At 31.5% G+C, this 21,916-nt stretch overlaps 2 protein-coding genes across 5 annotated transcripts in view; both read left to right on the forward strand.

Annotated features, from left to right (window-relative positions):
• The window catches only part of LOC135840893 (uncharacterized), a 46,179-nt gene extending 30,019 nt beyond the window's left edge, over positions 1 to 16,160 (forward strand). For 3 of the 4 annotated variants that reach the window (XM_065357638.1, XM_065357636.1, XM_065357635.1), the window contains 5 exons: positions 7,974 to 8,110; positions 8,228 to 8,434; positions 12,742 to 12,915; positions 13,021 to 13,143; positions 13,248 to 16,160. In XM_065357638.1, coding sequence (XP_065213710.1) covers positions 7,974 to 8,110; positions 8,228 to 8,434; positions 12,742 to 12,915; positions 13,021 to 13,143; positions 13,248 to 13,373 — 767 coding nt within the window. In that variant the 3' untranslated portion in view covers positions 13,374 to 16,160. The remainder of the gene's footprint in view (positions 1 to 7,973; positions 8,111 to 8,227; positions 8,435 to 12,741; positions 12,916 to 13,020; positions 13,144 to 13,247) is intronic. The other variant, XM_065357637.1, reaches the window with a different exon arrangement.
• Positions 16,161 to 17,169: 1,009 nt separating this feature from the next.
• Positions 17,170 to 19,694, forward strand: LOC135840891 (uncharacterized). The gene is made up of 2 exons (XM_065357634.1): positions 17,170 to 17,337; positions 17,460 to 19,694. The coding sequence occupies exon 2, from the start codon at positions 17,503 to 17,505 to the stop codon at positions 19,624 to 19,626; it is 2,124 nt and encodes a 707-aa protein (XP_065213706.1). The 5' UTR covers positions 17,170 to 17,337; positions 17,460 to 17,502; the 3' UTR covers positions 19,627 to 19,694.
• Positions 19,695 to 21,916: the final 2,222 nt, after the last annotated feature.

Raw genomic sequence — 21,916 nt, forward strand, 5'->3', positions numbered from 1 at the left:
ATGGTAGGATCATTCCATGCCAAATCGGCGGATTTTTGCTCGAGGGGTCTTCGATTTGGTTCAAAATCAGATCATGTGTAGAAGTCATCAAACGATGGCGAATGACGCAAACCGGACATTTTTTCGATTTTTTTTGGCCGGAACTGTGGGGCTTTAAAGTTCTCCAAAATGACCGAAAATGGAAAATTTCAGTTGCAAATTACTCCGGTTGTACATGGTATAGAATTTTGAACTTTTTTTTTCAAATTGTAGTACTTTGAGAGGGTAATTGCCGAATGATGTCAAAATCAGTGTTACCACTTTCAAAAACCTAAAAAAGTCGATTCAAAAATTTATGATTTAAATTATAACGACGATGTCCGCGAGTAAAAATTCTGAAAAAATTCTCAGTTTTAGTCCTTTTTATGTAGAATAACATATCAAAAAATTATACTAGCATTTTTTTTCATTTTCGAGAAAAAAAATTACAAGTTTTATACTTATTGCAAAAACACCAATCAGAAACCTAAAAAAAACGAAAATTTTCGCATTTTTGAGATATTTTACCAATGTGTAGACGAACATGTGAAAAAACCCCCCTCCCCAATTTGTCAACGAATTGACGAGAAATACCATTTTTCGTGCTATAATAATTTTAGGAGTGAAACATTGAAAAAATTTTGCCGCCGTTTTAAACAAAAGCAGAAAACTAAAAAATGAATATTTTTGCATTTTTGAAATATTTTACCAATATGTAGACGGACAAAACATGCTTCTTTCATGAAATGCAGTAATTTTACTTGCTGTTTGCCACTGGATTATTATTGTTTTTACCTACGTCTGAGAGTCAAAAACGGAAAATTTTAATTTTCGTGTCTTTTTACGTCCATTGCAAATTGCATTTTTCCCAAAAAATTTGACCTTGAAAGTCTGGAGACGGCAAAAAAAAGACAAAAAGCACATTTTTTGTAAGATTTTGATTTTTTGAGCATGTTGGACAGATTTTTGAGCTACAAAAAAAATATATTTTATACTTTAGGATGTAACTAAATTTCTGAAAAAATTTTGTAGAAGTGACCGACCCTCCCCGTTTTTTTCTACGAATTTTTGAAATTTTCAACCGCCCCTTCGCCCAAAACAACTCTAATAGAAATTTTTTTGGAAAAAAATCCACATACGCGTCTACCTAGTGACTACATTGGGTACCATTTGTTTCGCCGCGGACGTTTCGCCGCGGACATTTCGCCGCGGATGTTTCGCCGCCGCCGAAAAAAGGTCATTTTTGAAAAAGCGTTCATTTCGCCGCCACGGTGATGTATTACAAAATACACAGCTGTTCATACATGAAATGAACTGAATGAGAAGTAAATAAGTACGTGCTGAATGAGAGATGTTCTGTGATGAAGGCAGTAGTCCAGGTCTTTCAGGGTCCAGGGCTTGAATGAAGTGTTCAGAGCTTTCCGGGGCTTTTCAGGGCTTGAAATTAAGGGGTTCCATGGAAAAGGGGCCTTGGTCAATTTTTTATTTTTTTCACTGATTTTCATAAGTTCAAATGGACTTGCAAAATTTTATTACAAGCTAACATTTTCCAATTCGTTTTACGTTTTTTTCTCATGGACGAAAGTTCAATACATGTATCACTGAATATGGTGAAATTAATATAAAAAATAATTTTTCATACATTCAAAATTGTAAATAATAATAAAAAAAAGACTAAGGCCCCTTTTCCAAGAAACCCCTCAATGTCTAGCCCTGAAAACCCCCAGAATAGCCCTGAACACTTCATTCAAGCCCTGGACACTGAGCCCTGAAATCCAAACCCGAAGTTTCCTGGGCCCCAATCCAAGCCCAAGACCTAATAAATTTTTGATTGAAAGCCCACGCTCCGAAACCCAGAACCTGAAAAAAAATCTTTTGGGGGCTCAACCCCGAATGTCATAAATGTGAATAATTTTCTAATTACATACTTATAATTTTATCTAACATGATTTTATTTTTTATCATTACGTAATGTTCCACTGTGGCGGCGAAACGATCGCTTTTTCAAAAATGACCTTTTTTCGGCGGCGGCGAAACGTCCGCGGCGAAATGTCCGCGGCGAAATGTCCGCGGCGAAACAAACAGTTCCCGACTACATTTTATGAAATTTTCAAAAATGTTGGACCCCCCTCCCGGAGAACGAAAATTTTAAATTTTGACCACATATGGGTTCATTTTTCGGGTTGTGATGGGGGGGGGGGGTCGATTCGAAATTTTTTTTGGATGGTTTTACATCAAAACTAACATTTTGGGTGAGTTTCGTCAATATTGAAGAAAGTGTTGATTTCACTGCCTAATTCTAAAAGGCTCTTTCTAGGTAATTTTTTCAGAAATTTTTACTCAAGAAATCGAGAGTTTGTAACTCGAGTTAATTCCCTCAGTTTCAATTCGTATCAATGAAAATAGCTTTGTACAGCTACAGTGTATGAAAATATTAATAAAATTTGTACGGTATTTTTTTTGTGGAGGAATGGTCTTGTGACAGCTTTTTTCTGTTAATGTTACAAAATCTCTAAATCATCAAGTATTTTCTACCAAAATGTTGATAATGTAGTATGTATCACGTAAGTTTTCTTTTTTCAAATAAAAAATGCAAGTTTTTTAATGTTTTATTAGTCAATTGGGTTAATCATTCACCCCCCCCCCCCCAAAAAAAAAGAAAGAAAAAAGAAAAAATTTCCAAATTACTTGTACATATTTAATGTTTTTTTAAATACTGAATTATGAATCATAAAAATTCACATAAAAGCTCCGAATTGAAAAAAGAGTTGTCCGGACCCGAACACCTACTATGTATAGCAACAAAGTATCGACACTTGCATCAATGTAATCAAGTCTCGCCTTAGATAAGGCAAATATTTTACAAAATACTCAACTAGAATCTAGATACTTACATGAAATATGATACCTTTGTTAGGAAACTTTATTGTAAAATTGGTGCTAAACCATGACCTTACTGGAGATAAGGCCAAAAGGAGGAGGTATAGGACAGCAACCTCTTCCAGTAAGTACTCTGCGAAATTAATCTTCGAGTTGGAAAAATTGAGTACGATCACAAATGAAGAAACAAGGTTAATTACCTTTATTTTAAGCAGAATGTTAAAAAAATTGCTTTTCGAATTTGGATGGTTATGGTACTTTGAAAAAAGGCAGATATTTTTAGTTGAAGAAATCGAAATTGTTTGATGAATTTCCGCTTCTTTGCCTTTCCAATATTTTCCTTTTGGATCGCCCTTGTAAAAAAGTGATTAACGCTGAATCGACCAGCAGCTAAAAAAAATCATTTTAAAAATTCTGTACGTGTAACGAAGTCGACGACTTGAAGCAATAATTAAGAATTAAATATTCAGTAAGAAAAAGGGTTTCTTTCAAACACGAAAACATTTCGTCTTTTATCATCACCGAAGCAAAAACATTCACCCCTGATATCTTTCTAAAATTAAAACCACCATCGGAGTAAATAATTACACGTATTTTGCGTCTTACATGCTTACCATGGTACTTACCTCACGAGGTTTATATAAAAGCGCCATATCGTTTTTAAAATGAAAAGAAACCTACAATGGTGTAGGTAAATAATGTTTTTAAAATACCATACCTTTACTATTCAAAGACTATAAATACCTTAGAATCGATACAATGTGTAAAGTGTTATTTCAACATAGGATAGGTAACGTCAAATCGTCAACCTGCATAATAGAGCGAATATCACGCTATAAAAATATACGCCTTCTGTGCCAAGGACGGATTAAAATCGTCCAGCTTTTAATCTCAATTTCTAAAGACATTTCCGAATACAATATCTATATACTTCCTTACATAATTTTATGACTCGGTGGTTCCTGTCCAGCGAGTGTCCAGTTTGTTCGTTCATCTTCGCGATTTGTATAGAACTGGCATGTACGAGTAAAATGACCGTGAAAATGATATCCTAAAATACGTCACGATTTTTATATTTTGATATGGTCGAAAAAATTTTAAAACGTGAACTTATACACTTGGCAATTATTTATTTACTTTTGTGAAAGAGAAGCCTATAACATTACACCTATAGGTAATCTGCATGTATACAAGATGAGATAGAAATTAAAAATTCGACCGTAATAGGTAATAGCCTATGGCCTACCTGGTTATTTGATACATAATTATGCTGTTTTGCGATGCACGAGTTATACCTATCTGGATGTTTTCATGTTTTCCTGTTAAGTACTTAGCTACCTTTGGTATTATGAAACTGATTTTTATTATTGAATTTTTTTTCCTCATTATTCGTTATTCGCAAGATTTATGTACCTACACTGTGTAAACTTATTCTAAAAACAAAAAATAAGCTTCATAATTTTATTGTAACGTGTTTTTGATATTTTCGTTCACCTACGTCATGGATACGATAAACCTGTAGACTTATTGGCTGGCTTGAACGTAAACACGTGAAATTAATGGTGAATTTTTTTCATTTCGGAGTAGTAAACATTGAATAGATTTAACCTAGTGTAAAAAAAATTAACGTTGGTGGTTGAAAAAATGTAATCTGGTCATTTTACGAGTGCACTTACCTACCAATAAAGATGGTAGTTCATAATGTTTTGGACATAAAGTACATATGTATTAATATATTTTGTATACGACAATAATGAATGTTGAAAAATTGCCAACTTTTAAATTAAACTTTTACCTCTGAAATTGATATTTTGGTTTTAGTCGAATTTTTTTGCAATTTCATTGTAGGGTTTCCATTGTTATATTATGGATTTTTATTGCAGAATTGAATTTTCTTAAAGTTAGAACTCATTTGTTTAGAAATTACTTCTTGAAAAATTATTTTCATCTGTTTTGAACTCGAAAAACGTGTTTTGGATTTTTTTCCAGTGGGGGACAAACTGTTCTTAAAAAATCCTAAATGTGTAGATGTAGACTGAAGTGTCCCAAGTGTCCCATGTGGTGGAATAATTTGCGAACATTTTTAGTCCTTGAAATGATCCCGAGTTTATCATCATATTTTCTGTGACTTCATATTTTGCCAATATTTAGCAAAATTTAACGAAAAATCAACGAAATTGACAGAAAAGCCAATCAAAGCCAAGCCACCAAAATTAGTAAATTTCTCCAACTTTTTTTAAATTGCGATAATTATGGATTTTTATTGTTTTTTTTCCAACACCTCAATTCTTGCTGAATACTAAATTTTAGAAATAAAATTAGTATTTTTACTGATACAAAATAAAGAAGTTGGATCTGTCATTATGAAAAAAAAATCGAATTCGTCGATATGTGGCACAGAACAAGTGCTCAATTTTTTTCTCAAGATGGCCCAGTAAAATAACCACCATCATTTTTGTCTAGACCTTTCAAGGGGCTGGGACAGATTTTGTAATCATCAAGTTAAGCATTTGTGATTCCTTACAAAACTACCAAAATTTGAAAGCTGTTATCTTAAAACTGGCTGAACCTCGACCAAATCTGGTTGGATGGTTTTAAATAAAATAAATGAGAAAATTGAAATTATCAATTTAGAATTTGAAAAACTCGAATTTGGGCTTTTTATATTATAGCTCAACTTGTCGCGATACTCAAGTGCAGAAGTTGAAAACCGCCATCTATTTGAAAAATTACATTTTTTAAATAAATGGATTCGTTTTCAAATTGAAACTTAACATCTCTCGGGGGCATAAAAGCCTCCAATTTTGATCTAAATTCCACAAAAAAAAATTAAAAAGAAATGCTAAATCGATTGTTAATGATTTTAGGGCGTTGAGTTTGAATATTGGCTTATTTTTTTCATTCCGATTCGACTTCTCCTAACTCCTGCCTCCCTCATACCACTGCTGTCATACTTGGTCAAAATTTTGAAAAAATTGAAAACGACTTGTGACGAGTCGTTTGCTTGGGTTTTTGAGGTAAATGAGCTCGAATTTTTATTTTTTTTCGAATATAACCTCTCAATGCCCCTCCATGTTCTCCAATTTTGTGAAAAATTTTGAAAAATGATGATGATATGGTATGACGTGTGAATCCCAACTAATTCGAAGTCGTTGAGTTTGAATATTTATTTTTTGGATTTGAGCCCTCCCCCCTCGATTTTGAAAAAAGTGACGAACCTCGGTCTTCAAATTCATAATTGACGGGTCCAGAAGCAAAACTCACTTTTGCCACCAAAATTAATTTCGTTGTTTTTGCTGTTTCGGGTACAGTTTTTCAGGCTTCATGACCCTATTCGTAATACTTGTTTCTTTGTTAATGATTCGATTCCGAGTGAACGCTCTCTCGTAAATTGAGAGTATTAACTTGCGATTTTTTCTTGGTGCGATTTGGAATTTGGATGCTTCTGACCATGGATAAAAATCAGCATGAAGAGGTGAAATTCATAATGGGGGTCCTTAGAAGTGGAGTTTTGAATGTTTTGAGTAGAATTTTGAAAAAATTGACTACCTTCATTAAAAAAATCAGTCTAATTTTGTGAAAATAAATTTTTCGATCTGAAAACTTTTTTTCTATAATATCGTGTTCTTTTACTTGAGGGGTTAAATGGAAAAGGGGTCTTAGTCATTTTTTTTATTTTTTACTGATTTTTACATGTTGAAAATAGATTTGGAATCTTTTTCTATATGCAAATATTTTCCAATTCGGTTTTTTTTTCATGGAAGAGCACTTTAATATCACGGAATATGGTGAAATTAATAATAAAAAAAAATTAAATACCTATATTCAAAATTGTAAAAATCAAAAAAACAAAAAAATGGCTAAGGTCCCTTTTCCATGGAACCACTCACTTCATTTACAGTGTTGTAAAATTGTTAAAACGATCGATTGCGGTTGTTTTTTGACCACAATTCTCGACCTTCGAGTCGAAACACACTTTTGCCAAACTTGATTTTCACTTCAAAGCGGAGCCGTCGGGTATTGGACCAATTTTTCGCAGGAGACTACAGCTACCTTATTCTCTCGAAAATTCTACATACCCAGATTAAGACCATTTTCAGTTTCGAAGTTCGCCCACCTAAATTGGTAATCGTTTCAACTTGTTTTCTCGAAATCAACTTTTTGGCAGAAGTGAGTTTTGCTTTTAGAGCCCTCAGTTATGAGAAAGGAAATTGAAAATGTCACTAAATAAACTTTCGACTGCGACTTCAGTCTTCAAATCTTGAAATTTGATTTTTCCTCTACAGATAGGGGTACATACTATTATCTACTTATTCATCTCGAATTCAGTTTAAATCGAATGGTTTCCTTGAAAAATCACCTCTATAAGCTGCTTGTACGCTTTTTTCCCATAAAACAGTAATTAGATTTTCATATCACTTGAGAGAGAGCCTTTATTCCAAGAAACTTTGTGTTGGTGTAATGGCAATCGTATTCATCTCATGGATTTACCGCCCTGTTTATTGCTGAGCATAATCGTTCCAAAGTTAGTTGTCTGGGTATTTCTACTTAAAAAGAAAGAAAAAATAGTAAAAGTTGGAGTTTATTTATCAACTTTTTTCGTCTTGGTAATCTACATCAAGGGCACGAGTACATTTACAAAATTCTTTTATACTACGGATCCTAAATTTAGTGTCGTAGGAAACTAATTTGGGCATCAATTTTAATACTTTGGGTTTCGTTTGTGTTGTTTTATATAAGTTTTTACTCGTTTGATTGAAATTTACGACAATTTTTAAAAGACTTTTTCCAACATTATAGTACCTCGAACTATATACGACATTGTATCCATTGTACTTTTATTCGCAAAATCGTTTAAAGCTTGCCAGGTATCCACGTTGAATAAAATTTGCGATCGTGTCTACGTAGGCTACATACTTTTTAATTTACGACATTAATTCTGTAAAAAATTTCAGTCTATTTTTATTCTTTATAATATGAGCAGTTATTAATCTCACGAAAACGCCAAAATATGTACATTATTTATTTTTTGAATGCGAAGTAAAATTAATTTTGTGTTTTTGTTTCTGTTTCAGTTGTCTCTGGTAATCAAGGTATACCAGAATCAGTACGGCAGTGCCATTTGCAAACTAAAGAATTACAAAGAAATCAGTCTGAAATGACTGTTCGAATAAATAGTTTAAATACACAATTGAATAGTTTAAGTAAAGAGGTGAGTAACTGAGTACCTATTTATCAATAAGTATCACTTGATCTAATTATAAAATAGACCACCACTTAGCTACACTTTCGTACTTAACCCATTTTTCTATATTTTTTCTGCCCTCAGATATCGCAGATTTCAAACGATTTGAAATCAGTTCAAAGTAAATTAAACTCATCTACGGAGCGCTCTAATGTTCCTACTCATTCTGGCCTTACAGAGATGACGAATTGGATTAGCGTTTTGAACGATACCGTTGCTCAACTAAAACAATCGGAAAATCGTATGCAAGATGGTTTCCATACGTTAACTAATAACGTAACTAGTCTTAAGGTAAATACGAGTACCTAAATAGCTCGCGTGGTTACCTTCCTATTTTTTTTCCTCTTTCATTTCGAAACTGTCTCGTGATATATTACTATTTTCACTCGCACTCGACTCGTCGCTAATGAAATACGTAAACTAGCAATTTGAAGATTTGCGGTGATTTACAATGTTAAATTAGACTAAATTAACATTTTGTTGCGCGCCTAATTGCGGTGTTTGTGTATTCCATTTAATTTGCTTGCGAAAAAACACCTTGTTTCTGTTACGGGTTACCAAATGAAAAGATTGTAGGTTTTGGAAAAAAATTCGAACTTACGTTACTGTTACTCGTATTACGTAAGAACCGAGGAACTTTTTTTCGTTCGTGGAAATTTATCATACCCTTCCCTTCTTCTCTTCTTGTCTTATAGTCTGTCATTTAATGTTTAGTCTTTTTAAAAGCGTGCATTATTGTTATCGCTGTAGAAGGAAAATTCATAGTGAGCTGTGTTTCAGAATTTTATCTCTATTACCTACAACCTTCTCTCTATTCATTGGGAATTGAATTACTCGCGTTCAGTCATGTTTTAAGTATGTGTGATTGTATGTTGATTGTTGTGTAGTCTATGGTATACCCATTTTACCCATAGATCCGGCGAATTTTATGACTAAGTTAATAATCAATTACGACTACGAGCTGTTATGTCGAATCAGCGTCGCGTTACAAATTTGCGACGAATTGATAAGCCGTATCAACCATACAAAGTCACGTCTTACAATCGCTAATCCTACGTACAAATATAATAATTCAACAACTACATATACAGAATTGTTATCTCGAGTTTATTTTAAAATTTTGATCATCTGGCGTTTTAAAAAAATTCTCTCAGCCTCTCTTAAGTTAGATATCTATTGATTGTCAATTAACTATCAATTTCTTAAATCTCTAAATCAAGTAGACATTTTCAATCATAATTTGCGAGTATAGCGAGTATGGAATTTGAATCGTTTAAAAATCGTTTTCTGATTCTTCCAATTTGAGTTTCTTTGAACCATTTAGGAAAAATATTGCTATACTTCATGTACAGTAGTTGACAAGGAAGCTTTAGAATAGATCGGTTCGTGTTCTTATTTGAGCATTTAAAAAAAAAAATTGAAGGGTCCATCAAATGATCCAACTGTAAAACTTCCTCTGCTCAATTTCAAAATTTACGGTCGTAGAAATTTTTTTTTTTTTTTTTTTTTTTTTAAATTTATTTAACCACGCCGTGTACAGCCGTTTGGCTAGAGACGTGGAGACAATTTGAAGTTAGATTTTGTTGTGCAGGTCTCTTTTGTGTAGAAAAAATTCAAAAAAATTGATTGAGCAGTGACTGTAAGATAAGATAGTCTTTTTTGGTCATCTTAATATTTCAATTTTCCTAGTTTTGTTAGACAAATTATCTACCTACCTAGATACGAATAGTCAAAAAAAGATTTTGAAAGCCAGATTTTCTGAACGAATGCTTGAAGATGACAAAAAGTTTGATTGGGCTGTTGGAAGTGCGTAAATGGTGTTTTTGGCTTTTTAAAAATTTCCTTAGCTTTTTCAAATCGGCTTCCAATTATTCGAAGTGAATATTGATATTTGATCGGTAGATTCTTGTATAAAAAATTGATAGGTAGTAAAAATGCTAATAAAAGTAAAAAATGATCAGGAATGGCGATTTGTAAGGTTGTTGGGTCTCCAATTTAATTTTTTTAAATTTATTCACTATAAATTGAGTCATCAAAATGTGTATTTCTCAACAAGGTACTAATCTTGAAAAACTACTCTAAAAAAATTGAATTATGACTTGGAAATTCTGGAAAATTTTTGCTTCCTAATCGAATTTTTCGATTCAAAATCAATAATATGAAGATCCTCATTTTAAAAATGCCACAAATTTCTATTACCCTTACGAATTTTGTGATAGGTAAATGACATTTTAGGGCCTCCAATTTTGGAAAAAAGAGATTGAACTCTGACATGAGCTCATGAAACCTGTTTTCAGCGATTTTTAATTGAAAAGAATTGCATTCTAGTTTTCTGTATGATTATGTAAGGATAATTTTTAAAATATTCATTCAATTATTTTTAAAATTATATTTTCAATTTTCAGAATTTGTGAGGATTTAATACAATCAAAAACGATAAAAAATTTCATTTATTTTTTTTTAAATTTTGTAATGTGTCCTCAAAGTTTAAAAATTTAAAAAAAATTTCAACTGCGATAAGTTGGAAATGGAGTATTAGTAGTTTGAAGTATCTAAAAAATTCTAATTTTCTGTATTGTTAAGAAAAAAACAATAATTTTTAAAATATTCGTTTATTTTTTTTCATTTTTTTTTTCAATTTTTAAAATTTATTGTGGTTTAAGATTGAAAATGAGAAAAAAATTCATTGAAAATTTTTTTTTAAATTTCTGCAATGTGACTTTGAAGTTTCAAGATTTAAAAAAAAATGTCAACTGTAATAAGTTGGAAATGGAGTAGTTTATCAAGAGTATCTGAAGTACTTTCATTGTCGGATTAAAATTTACTCAAAATAATTTCTCATTGTGTGTATCATTTCAGCTAAAGAGGGAAATATCAGAATTTAGAATCAGCAGAAAAATTTTAAAAACATCTAAAAATACACCATCACACCAAGTTTTGAGTTTTATTTTATTTTTCAATATTTGGAGATTTTTTGAAAATTTAAAATTCAATGGCTCTTGTCATTTTTATAGAAAAAGATTAAATTCGATCAAATTTAAATACACGTAGAAAGCTAAAACTGGCTTCATATTCTAATTTTGACCTCTTGAATCGAATTGTGGCAATTTCGAGCAATTCTGGAGCCTCCAGCAGATTTTTGAATTTTCCAGTAATGTAAAAAATGTGATTTAGAAGAAACAAAAATGAAATTTTTGAAAACTTGTACCTAAAACTTTCATAATGGTTCTAAAAATGATAAATTCGTATACTTACTGATTTTCATTTTTTCCCCTTTTTCATGACAATTTTCCGAAAACAGGAAATTCAAATTCCGCTGGAGGTTCCAGATCCAGAATGGCTCGAAGTTGAAACCACCATCAATCGATTAGAGTGGTCAAACAACGAGTTTAAATCAAATTTCTGCTTTTTACCTCAATTTAATCAAATTTTGATTTTTTTTGTGGAAAAATGGATCAAATTTGAATTTTTAAAATCGCTCAAAAATGAAATTCAGTGCCTGAAATTTGATCTAATGGTGTATTTTTATTTGGCCCTTCGGTTTTGTTTTTCTTTTTTCCCAAGATACATTCTCAGTGAAAAAGAAAATATGATTCAAAAAATTTGCGTTTCTAGTTTTTAGTATCTAAATGGAAATGGAAAATCGCTTTTAGATGACGTTTTGAAGAAAAATCACCTACCTACACTGGTCTCAAATTCTCATTCCATTACTTTTTGAACTCATTTTGGTAAATTTTTCGGAGAAAAAACTCAAACGTCATAAATTAAAGTTAAAAAAAAAAAGTTCTTTCTAAATAATCAGCATTGCATATGACAGCACAACTGATTTAATTTTTTTACAATTTAACGAGTTTATAATTTTATTAACTCGTGTATGTAGTTCCTGATTTGAAATTTAGGTCATTCGTTGCTTCACAATACATCACAAAGTACTTACCTACTTGATTCAATTTCAACTTCGGTTATTCTTTGTATCCAATTACTTTTCATAAATTTGACGTACGTTCAACAATATTTGTAATTTTTATACGTTATTTTTATATTTTATTTTGTTTACATCTGTATCTGTTGAGTAATATTAAGTGAGGGTACTTATAGACTATAGAGGGTATGCAAAATTAATAAAGTAGATGTTCCCTTCGGAGGAATCATTTTGTTCATTTGAATAATTGATAGACTCTACTAATTACAAACTGAGAACTAAATCGGTGATTTTCCACCAAGTAGGTATACTCGTAATTAAGGTCGTGTGCGAAAATCCTAAAAATAATAATGCGGATTCTTTTCAATCTGTGAACTACAATAATTATCATCATTAAACAAATCAAATGTATGCTAATTAGAATTAATTATTCGCATCTACCCACTAATCTGGCATGCATTTGTTTAAATTCTTATCTTTGTATAATTTCCGATGAATGTATAAAAATTACTCGAATTTCGTAATTCATCGTACCTAGGTACGTTATCTTATAAGGAAATTGTATCGAACAAAATAATTATATTCAATTCGCAGTTATCGTAATTCTACGTAATTACTTACTCGATTTGTTGTATGGCTTGCCTAATTTTTGAATTGTTTACGATTTTTGTTACAGGAGAAATTATCATCGCAAAAAGTTCCTAATGGAGGTGTTTCCGTTACTAATAAAGAAACCAGTTCGAGTGATTTTCAACAAATCGTCGATAATTTAAATTATTCCTTCACATATCTAAATACCTCGTTGAATAACGAAATCAACCTAATTAAGATGAATCATTCGCAAGATCACGTGAGTTGACCAAAATTCTTCGCGTGTTTATTGATTTTATGATCAATGATCCTAAACAAATACAATTACACAACTAACTATTTGTTTGTTGTTTTTTTTTCGCAGCATTTGATTGAAGTTATACAGTCGTATTTAAATCAAACTATCAACCCTGGATTGAGTAACTTGACCGAAGAACATACTCAAATCGCAGCACTTCCTGATACGGTGAAAAATTTGACTCAAAAGGTACGATTGAGACCTGGGAATTGGGATTTGAATCTGATCAATTTATATTAATTAATAATAAGTAGAAACGTGAATTAAAATTTTTGTATTTTTTTCTCCTACAGTACGAATTCTTGGATTTGAAGCTGAAATCTTTAATCGAAGAAATCCACTCGCTCAACGAAACCAACAAAACTGATAAAATCGATATTCCTACGACTACGAATTCAGTGCCTACTGCGAATAATTAAAGGTACAAGACGTCTATCCGTTTGGAATAATTATTCTCCAAAAATAACGCCTTCAAGAACAAACTCTACTATAATTAAATGTGTAAAATTTTGCGCAGGGTTTCGACGAAGCAATTCTAATGTGAATTTTAATCCGAACCTAACTCGGTATCGTATTCGATTAATTTGTATACCTACTTATACTGAAAATCATCATTTTTGCGAATGATCACGTACAAGTGAACGTTATGTTACCATATTGTATTGACGCGACGGTTTATTAGCGATAACTTTAGCTTTTATACTGGTACTCGATGCTTCGACGTGATTGAAATTTTCTTGCCGAAATCCAAACTAGTATGAATGGTTGTGTGATGTTAACGAAATTGACAATTTTTTTTCATTTTGCTTCTCAACTTATACGTAGGTAGATTAGGTGCGCAAACTTGCCTGTGTACATTTTTTCGTGTTTTTTATGATTATAATTTTTTCTTTTCGTTGGACAAAAACGACTGTTGAAGATGAACTTTGAGTTGAGAAGGTTCGTGTTTTAATTTTTATATTTTTTGTTTATTTGTTGAAAAAACAAAAAACCTGCAGTGTGGTCGATCGATCGTGACTTTGAATGTCTCGAAGACTGCATGATATGAACCAGATTAATCTGTGAGATCCGGATTTTGGATTTAAAATCATAGATCTAAACCAGAATTTTGAATGGATTCTGTATCTTAGATCTGGATTCAAATTTTCCTAATTTTAAAATTTCAAGATTCAATTGAAAAAAAATTATAACTAGTTATTGAATTTTTGGCAAAAAAAAAATATTTTTTAGATTGCTGCCAAAGATTATCCTAATGTAATATTTTTGATTTTGTTTGTTTGGATTTTTTAAAGCAGATTTAACAAGATGGGGAATTTGGAGCTTTTTTTCATTTTTCAACATTATTCTCATCAGTCAGTGATTTTTTTTTCAAATTACTCGTTTAAAAATTTCATATTTTGTTTCAAAAACAACATCTAGCGTCACAAATAGTCCTATATTTATGGATAGAAAATGAAATCTAGGGGTGCTCAAAATTTGTGATGGTGGCAGAGAATTTCTGAGTTACTGCCCATCTTCGAAATTGAAGGAGCTATAGGAATTGAAATTTGTGAAGTCATTTTTCCTTCTCAATAATGCAAACAAATAAATTTAAAAATAGGACCAGTTTTTTGACAATTTGAGTTTAAAAAACTCGATTTTTGGATTTAAAAAATTAATTTATGTATTGATATTGATACTTGGCGAAATATTTGATATTTTATCGAAACATAATTTTCATTAGTTTTCTCATTTTTCCCCTCAAATTGGTTAAATCAGGAACTTGAATGATGCAGTAGTTAAATTTTAAATTTTCGGACAAAAATTCTGAACTATTTAAAATTTAAAAATTTTCATTTGAAACAAATTATTTTTTCAAATGTTTTTTTTCTTTCGTTTTTTTTTTTCTTAATCAAAAATGTTGATAATTATATGCAACAGAAAATATTATTAAATCCACCTTAAAAGTAACTGGTTTCGCCAGTAATATTCAAATTTTCACCATGTTCTGACTTCTAATTGATCGACCACACTGTGCATTTTTTTTCTTTTTTTCTCGTAATACGCAATACGCACCATGATGAAATTTTTCGAACACAATAGCTTAAGCGTTAAAGATTTTGTAATGGCTTTGAGCAATACAAACGAAATTATTCATAAGTATGTGGCATTGATCTCTTGAAATTATGCCTCTTAGATTGTTTTATTTTTATTTTTTGTTGCGGGTGGAATGGAAAGTTTCACTCGGCCAATAATTTACTAGTCCATTATGTTAATTATAGTAAAATTGTATATTTTTAAGACTAGTCATGTAGAGTGAATGTTGATCGCTAACTAATTCCTTGAGGTAACTGTTAAGTTTATTGTTTTTTTTCCCTGTGGTATTCCTCTTACGAGCATATACCGCTGTTTTACGTTTATGATTTGCATTTCTACTTTTATTATAAGGTATTCTAAATGAAATAAAATATTGCTAGCCATTGAAAATCGAGATATTCCGAAGAGTGTGATTTTATTTTACTTTTATATCATTCCTTGTATGTACGTAGAGTTATTTTTGTGTTATTAAGGTACTTATTGTTTCGTGTTTTTCTTTTTCGTTTTTTGTTTTGTTTTGGAAGAAATTTAGAAATTTTTTTTTTAATCTTTACTATCGCATATCTTTTATAACTTGATAGGGTAAATATTACAAATCCGTTCATTCGAAGGCCTAATGTTCGAAGATTCGTACAAAATTTCCTAATGAGAACAAAAATTCGTGGACAAAAAATAATTAAATTCGGTAAGATCATTTTTTTTTTTTAAATTTGTAATAAATATTTAGGTTTTATTTTGAACGTATTTCTTTGACTGAAAATAAAACAATAATAAAATTTATTTCTTTAAAAAAAAGTGAAAATGAAAGATCTGCAGCGTTCTTTATTAATTTTTTAAAATCATTTTACATTTATGTACATTTGCTGTATTGGCGAATAAACGATATGAATTTATACATATTTTTACATTATTAAGAAATTATCATCCTCAACCACACTACGTTAGAGTATTACCATCTTGAAGTGGAAGTCGTAGGCCTATTTCGTTACCTCAGTTTATTGTAATGTGATATAAGAATTCGATTTCATTTTATAATTTGTATATAGAATAGAATAATACTTTTTCTCGTTCTTTGTGTGTACAATATTTCAGATTATAAAATTAGAATCGAAATATATATTTGTTTGGTACGATTTTGTTGATTTCGCTACGTATACTTTTGATGCGCTATACTTTCGAATTTAGGAATTATAATCGTACTTAAATTCGGTCAGGTAAGAAGTAGGCAATTTATCTGCTACTCAAATTTGGTTGGTACCATTTTAATTGAATACGTGAACGTACAACCAGCTTATTTCTCCTAAATTGCGACAATTCACTATTTATTTCAAACAGTTAATGCGAATAATTTGTTTTTAGAATTCTACGTTTTATTATTTCAGCCAAATAATATGCACGGATACTCATCGTCTTATGAAGAGTATGAAGAGAACACAAATCATTATCAATGACTTTTGGTTATATTCTGTAACCATACAATATCTCATACCTCGTACCTTTGTGGTACCTACGTACGTATCTTAACAACACAGGGGAAGATGTTGCATCCCTATCTCTTTCAAATAATAAATTGGTTAATTAAACTAACATACCCTCTAGAAAGATTAATCGTTTTTAATCGGACCCAGAACTCTCAAGAGAGAACTAAATTGCATTATACTTATTTAACCTTAGTCCTTCGTTATAATATTATTAATAGATCTACGTAAGCCCCTCACCACTGATGTTGTAAAATTTGTGGGTAAATACAAATGTAGGATACTCCACGTATATGTATTTTGTTGATGTTCGATTCTTAAAATGCTACCTATCCTTAATTACTTACCTGTGTAGAATAAAGTACAGGTAATACTTTGAGGTTTCTAGTTTCTTATACCTAGTCAAGTAGTCTGTAGTCACTCAACTTATGTCTCGTTAATTACATATCGTAATAATTGCAAACGTAGAACTGGAACATCATCTACAGAAATATGTCTTATTAATTAATAATTACCAAACTTCAAGTCAAGTTTTCATTTCAACTTTCAAGATCAAAATATCAAGAATGAAGAATAAATGCTGATTTAGCAAAAATGTGACGAATGATGAGTTTCAGGTACTGTTCAAATTCGTTCTTTTTTTAAGAACGTTCTCATCTTTGACTCTTATTATCATTCATTATTATCAGATTATCAAAAAGCAATCTTATTATAAATTTAAATTGTAAAATGGGTTAAAAAATCTACTTGTTGCAAAACCTTTCAACAATTTCGAGAGTTTCAGGTGTTCCAGTCACCAGTCAGTAAAACTGAGAAATGAGAAAAGCAGGTACGTTTACATAAGTACATAGTTAGTTCACTTTTTTTTCTGAAATGAAAATTTAATTTTTGATTACACTCACGCTTGTCTTATGCTCGCTGCTGAAGTCACTTTTGTAACATTTGTTTCAGGTTATTTTCGTTTTATTCGCGTCTATGGTAATCTAATCCTGAAATGGCTCAAGACTTGAACATGGTCTATGATCTCGTCTGCCCTAGTCCTCCGGCTCTAAAAGAACTCTCATCCATCGCTGTAACAGTGGAATTATGGCGTGAAAAAGTACGCAAGCATCGCTTAAATGATTTATATGACAATCGAGATTTGAACTTGTTCAACTCTGAACTTGATTCGTGTACCGTACCCGTACTTCCTGATCTACCATCAACAGTTTTTTCACTTGTTGAAAAACACTTCGGTAAGATGCACTCTGCACTCTCTGCATTGAATGGGGGTTGGATCTGGGATGTGTGGGGTAAAATCGATAACATTGATTGCAATTTTAATGGTACTATTAATTACGATAGACTTGCCAAACGAGTTGTACTCTGTGAAGAAATCAGCGATGAATTTAAGTTCAAGATCGCTTGTAATTATTGCTTAGAGGATGCTGTTATGCGAATTTGGCCATCTGTGTCTGAACACTTCAACTTGAATGACATGATTTTCGACATCGATCCTTTATTGTATTATTGGATTTGCCGTCTTCAAGATCAATTGTATAAGGTACCTTTATTTGGACACGATTACGCAGCTATCGATGAAAAACTAATTCGAATTCTCGACACCGAAAATTGGTCTTCTGTCGAATACTTTTGGAATCGGTTAAAAGTTGCCTCGAGTCGATTAGAAAACGCCAAGTACTTACATAGAAGAAATGGCCATATATTCTGTAGATACATACTCGCAAGATTGAGTAAGGAAGAACTCGATGCGTTCATGGCTGATGTGGGTGATGATATAATGTGCGCTCTACTGATAGGTGGGATTTCGAGTCATAATGCATGCCCTGGAATGGATATTGAAAATCTTTACGTTTTAGCAGCGTGGAACTATATTAAACATAAAATAAGCGATAGCAGTTTCATTTGCTTTGTTCGAGAGATACTTAATGATCAGAGTCAGGATAGTTGTTGTGTTCTGTCGAATGACCAGGTTTTCTCTCGCGAGTTATGGAATAGTACTCCTAGTCATTTGAAACAGCTCGTAATACAGCATTGTTTACTCGACAGATCTTTATTCGTGAACGATGATGTTTGTACTGTGAGAAATAATTGGATGTTATTCCGTATACTTGAAGATGCTCCGTTTAAGATCAGAAACTCTTTTTGGCGCGAAAATTGGCATATTTTGTTGAGCGGTATCAAAACAGAGGATTTGCAAAAATTAATGATTTTATGCTGCGAGAACGAAGAAGACATTATTCTGTTCAAAAAAACTCATTTGTCTAAGTATGAAAATATCAGCTCGAATGGCTTAGAACATCTTAAACAGTCGCGCATTCGAGAGTTGAATGAATTTTTAAATTATTGCTGTTCGGATGAGGAAACCATTTCAGCTGTACGGCTGAATTTATTAAACGAACACTTGAATTTTTACCGAATTCCTGGTCCTTATTTTTTTCTGAACGGTTGTAGTCATCATGAAATTGCCAATTTTATCAGCAGTGGCCATTCACTGAGTGCATTTATTACCGATAGTTTTAACGATATCGATCTCGCCGCTGATTTCAAAAATAACCTACTGTTGGCACCTCGAACGAGCGGAATGTTATCCAGATGTGTAATTCGCAACTACAGACTAAAGGATGTAATGCAATTAGTCGATACATTTGTAACATCTGAGCAAGCGGCAGTTAATTTCAAAGAATGCCATCTTATACCTGCTATAGTGAATCTTTTGATAGATGAAGATGATACCAGATTCCAGTTTGAATACGACGCGTTTGAAAAGTTCACACAGTGGTGTTTCGGAAGTGACGAAAAAATCGCGAAATTCAAACAAACGTTACCTCTTGATGAAATCGTTCGAAATTTAATCGCGGATGAAGATGCTAATGTTCGTCACGCTCTGGATGAAGGGTCTTGGGAACAGAGACGTTTGGGCGTTGTTTATTCTTCCATCGTTCAATTTTTAGAATGGTATTTTTCTACTCCCGAAGAAGTCGCAGACTTTGAAAAAAAGGTTGATTGGTTCGAGAAATTTCACTGCAATTTCAAACAAGTAGCGAAAAATGTGTTCATTATTGATAGACATTCTGTCACGGATTTTTTTAATAAAGAATTTGATACTAATTACTAAGGGATAAGTATTATTTATTGTTATTTAATTGAAGTAAGAAGTGAAAATTACAAATGTTTTTTATGCGATTGTATTTTTTTTTTTTTTTTTTTTTTTTTTTAGTGAGAATTACAGTTGCACACTATTATTACATTCAGTGCTAGTTATGAAAAGCAATCAGCCCGAATCTTTTCGGAAATAAATGTATCGATATTGAAACTCGGAAAAATTGACTAGTAAATTACAATTATACCGATTAAAAAAATTTCATATTTAAAAGATGAAGTCTAAAAAAATTAGTTGAAAAATCGAATGAAAACTTATGTACTAAAGTCTAACAGAAAGTGATGGGTAATTGACAAAACTAAACGTTGCCAAAAATTAGTGGAATATTGAAACATGAGGTTTTTTAGAAAATCGGTGGTAAGAATATTAGTATCTAGTCGTTGTAAATCGAAACAAAGTTGATGGAAGATCAAGAAAAATTAACAAAACAAAAACTATTCAAAATGCATTATAGGTGAGGTGACTGAACTTTGAATATCATAATTGTTCCATCCCATTTTCTTCTTTAAAAATGCAGATTTTATAGTTTTGAAGTAGTCACCAGTTATTTTTTAAACATTATACCTACAAATGAACTTTTAAAAAAATCATTTTTGTTAAACATCAAATCATTATTTTATAAAAGGGAGCTGATCAAAGTATTCGCCTCAATTTTTTGTGAAAATTAGATTTTTAGGGATAGCGTGTATCAAAACTATCTTAAAATTTGACTTGAATTTCAGCAGCCTGAGCTGCCAAAATTGTATTTTCACTTTTTGCAGGACTCAGACTAGGTTGCTTTGTTAGTAATGGTTACTTTTTCAAAATTTTGGTTATCAAATTTCAAAAATTAAATTTGTTCAAGTCTTGCTTTTTTCCATAAATTGAGAAAAACCTCGCTTTTTCTAGAATTGCTAAAAAGGTTTGCCTTTTTTTTAAATCACAAATTCCACAAATCTGCCGAAAATTACAAAAAGTCACGCTTTCTGAAAGAAATGATATGTCAACAAAGTTGCCTACTCTAAAGGCAAAATAATTATTCGAAACGTGAGGTTTTTCGGTGCATTCAATTTTTTGCATTTAAAACAGTTTTTAATGCGGAAAATTGGCATCCCTGGCTGAGAACAATGATAAATTTTAAATCAATGGGCTAAATTTACCCCAGAATCACCTTATCAACATTCATAAAGGGCTTCAAAATGAAGAAAAGCGTGAAAATATTTTAAAGATGTCAAAGAGGTTGCCTACTCTCAAGGCAATAAAATTATTCAAAATATGGGAATTTTTGAGCAGTTTTTCAAAAACTATTATTTTTTATTATTATGCACTTAGTTCGAGGTCATTTTTGGTCGATTTTGTAATTAATTATATCTACCTCCTCCCTCGTTCAATATGACCTTTTTTAACATTCTCGTAGGACATAGCAAGTAAAAAAGTAATGTTATAGACCTATCGAGTTTTCCTAAAGTTCATTTTCGGCCATCAAGTTGTGATTTATTTTTCACGTCGGTGTAAAACAATACTCTGCTGGAAATGAAAAAATAAACGCGTTATCTACACTTGAAAATTATTTTTTCTTTAAAAATAAAAATTTTTTTAAAAAACTTCTAAAATTGGATAAGTTTGATGGATGGCATTGTCGTTCAGTTTCGAAAAAAAAAACGCTTATCTAATTATAAAAATATATATTGCGCATTTGAGAAATTAAGTTTGAGCATTGAACAATCATGTTTACATATGGGATATATGAGTAATAGATTTACCTTATGACGAGAGATAACCTAACCTGTCACAAAAGGTGTTCAACCAGTTCCAGGAAAAAGCAAATTGATAAACCCAAATGACAGAAGGAACAAAACAATTACTCAGCAATATACGTAATAAACTTGAAATGTGGTAATACAATTATCAGAAAAGAAAAAAAAATTCCAGAAATCTTCTCTCATTAATTATCTAGTAGGTATATTTTTGAAATTGTTGGTATAAATAGAGTTACAATTATTAAACATTTTCAATTCAGTGTCTAATTGCTTTCTTATTCGTTACACCTTACCTACTGTAAGTTGAAGTGAAATTGTGTTCGGTGTCTGTCAAAAATCTGCAATATGAAGTCATTTGTAGCTGCAGTTTTGCTTATCGCGTGTTATTTGGCCATCTATGGAGTTCACGCCATACATGATCTTCCTCTTCCTTCAATTGAATGCTGCAGAGAACCTACACCAGATCCGGAGGCATGATCCCAATAATGAAGAATTTATTAAGTACA

This window comes from Planococcus citri, chromosome 3 (assembly GCF_950023065.1).
Source record: "Planococcus citri chromosome 3, ihPlaCitr1.1, whole genome shotgun sequence".
NCBI classification, from domain to species: domain Eukaryota; kingdom Metazoa; phylum Arthropoda; class Insecta; order Hemiptera; family Pseudococcidae; genus Planococcus; species Planococcus citri.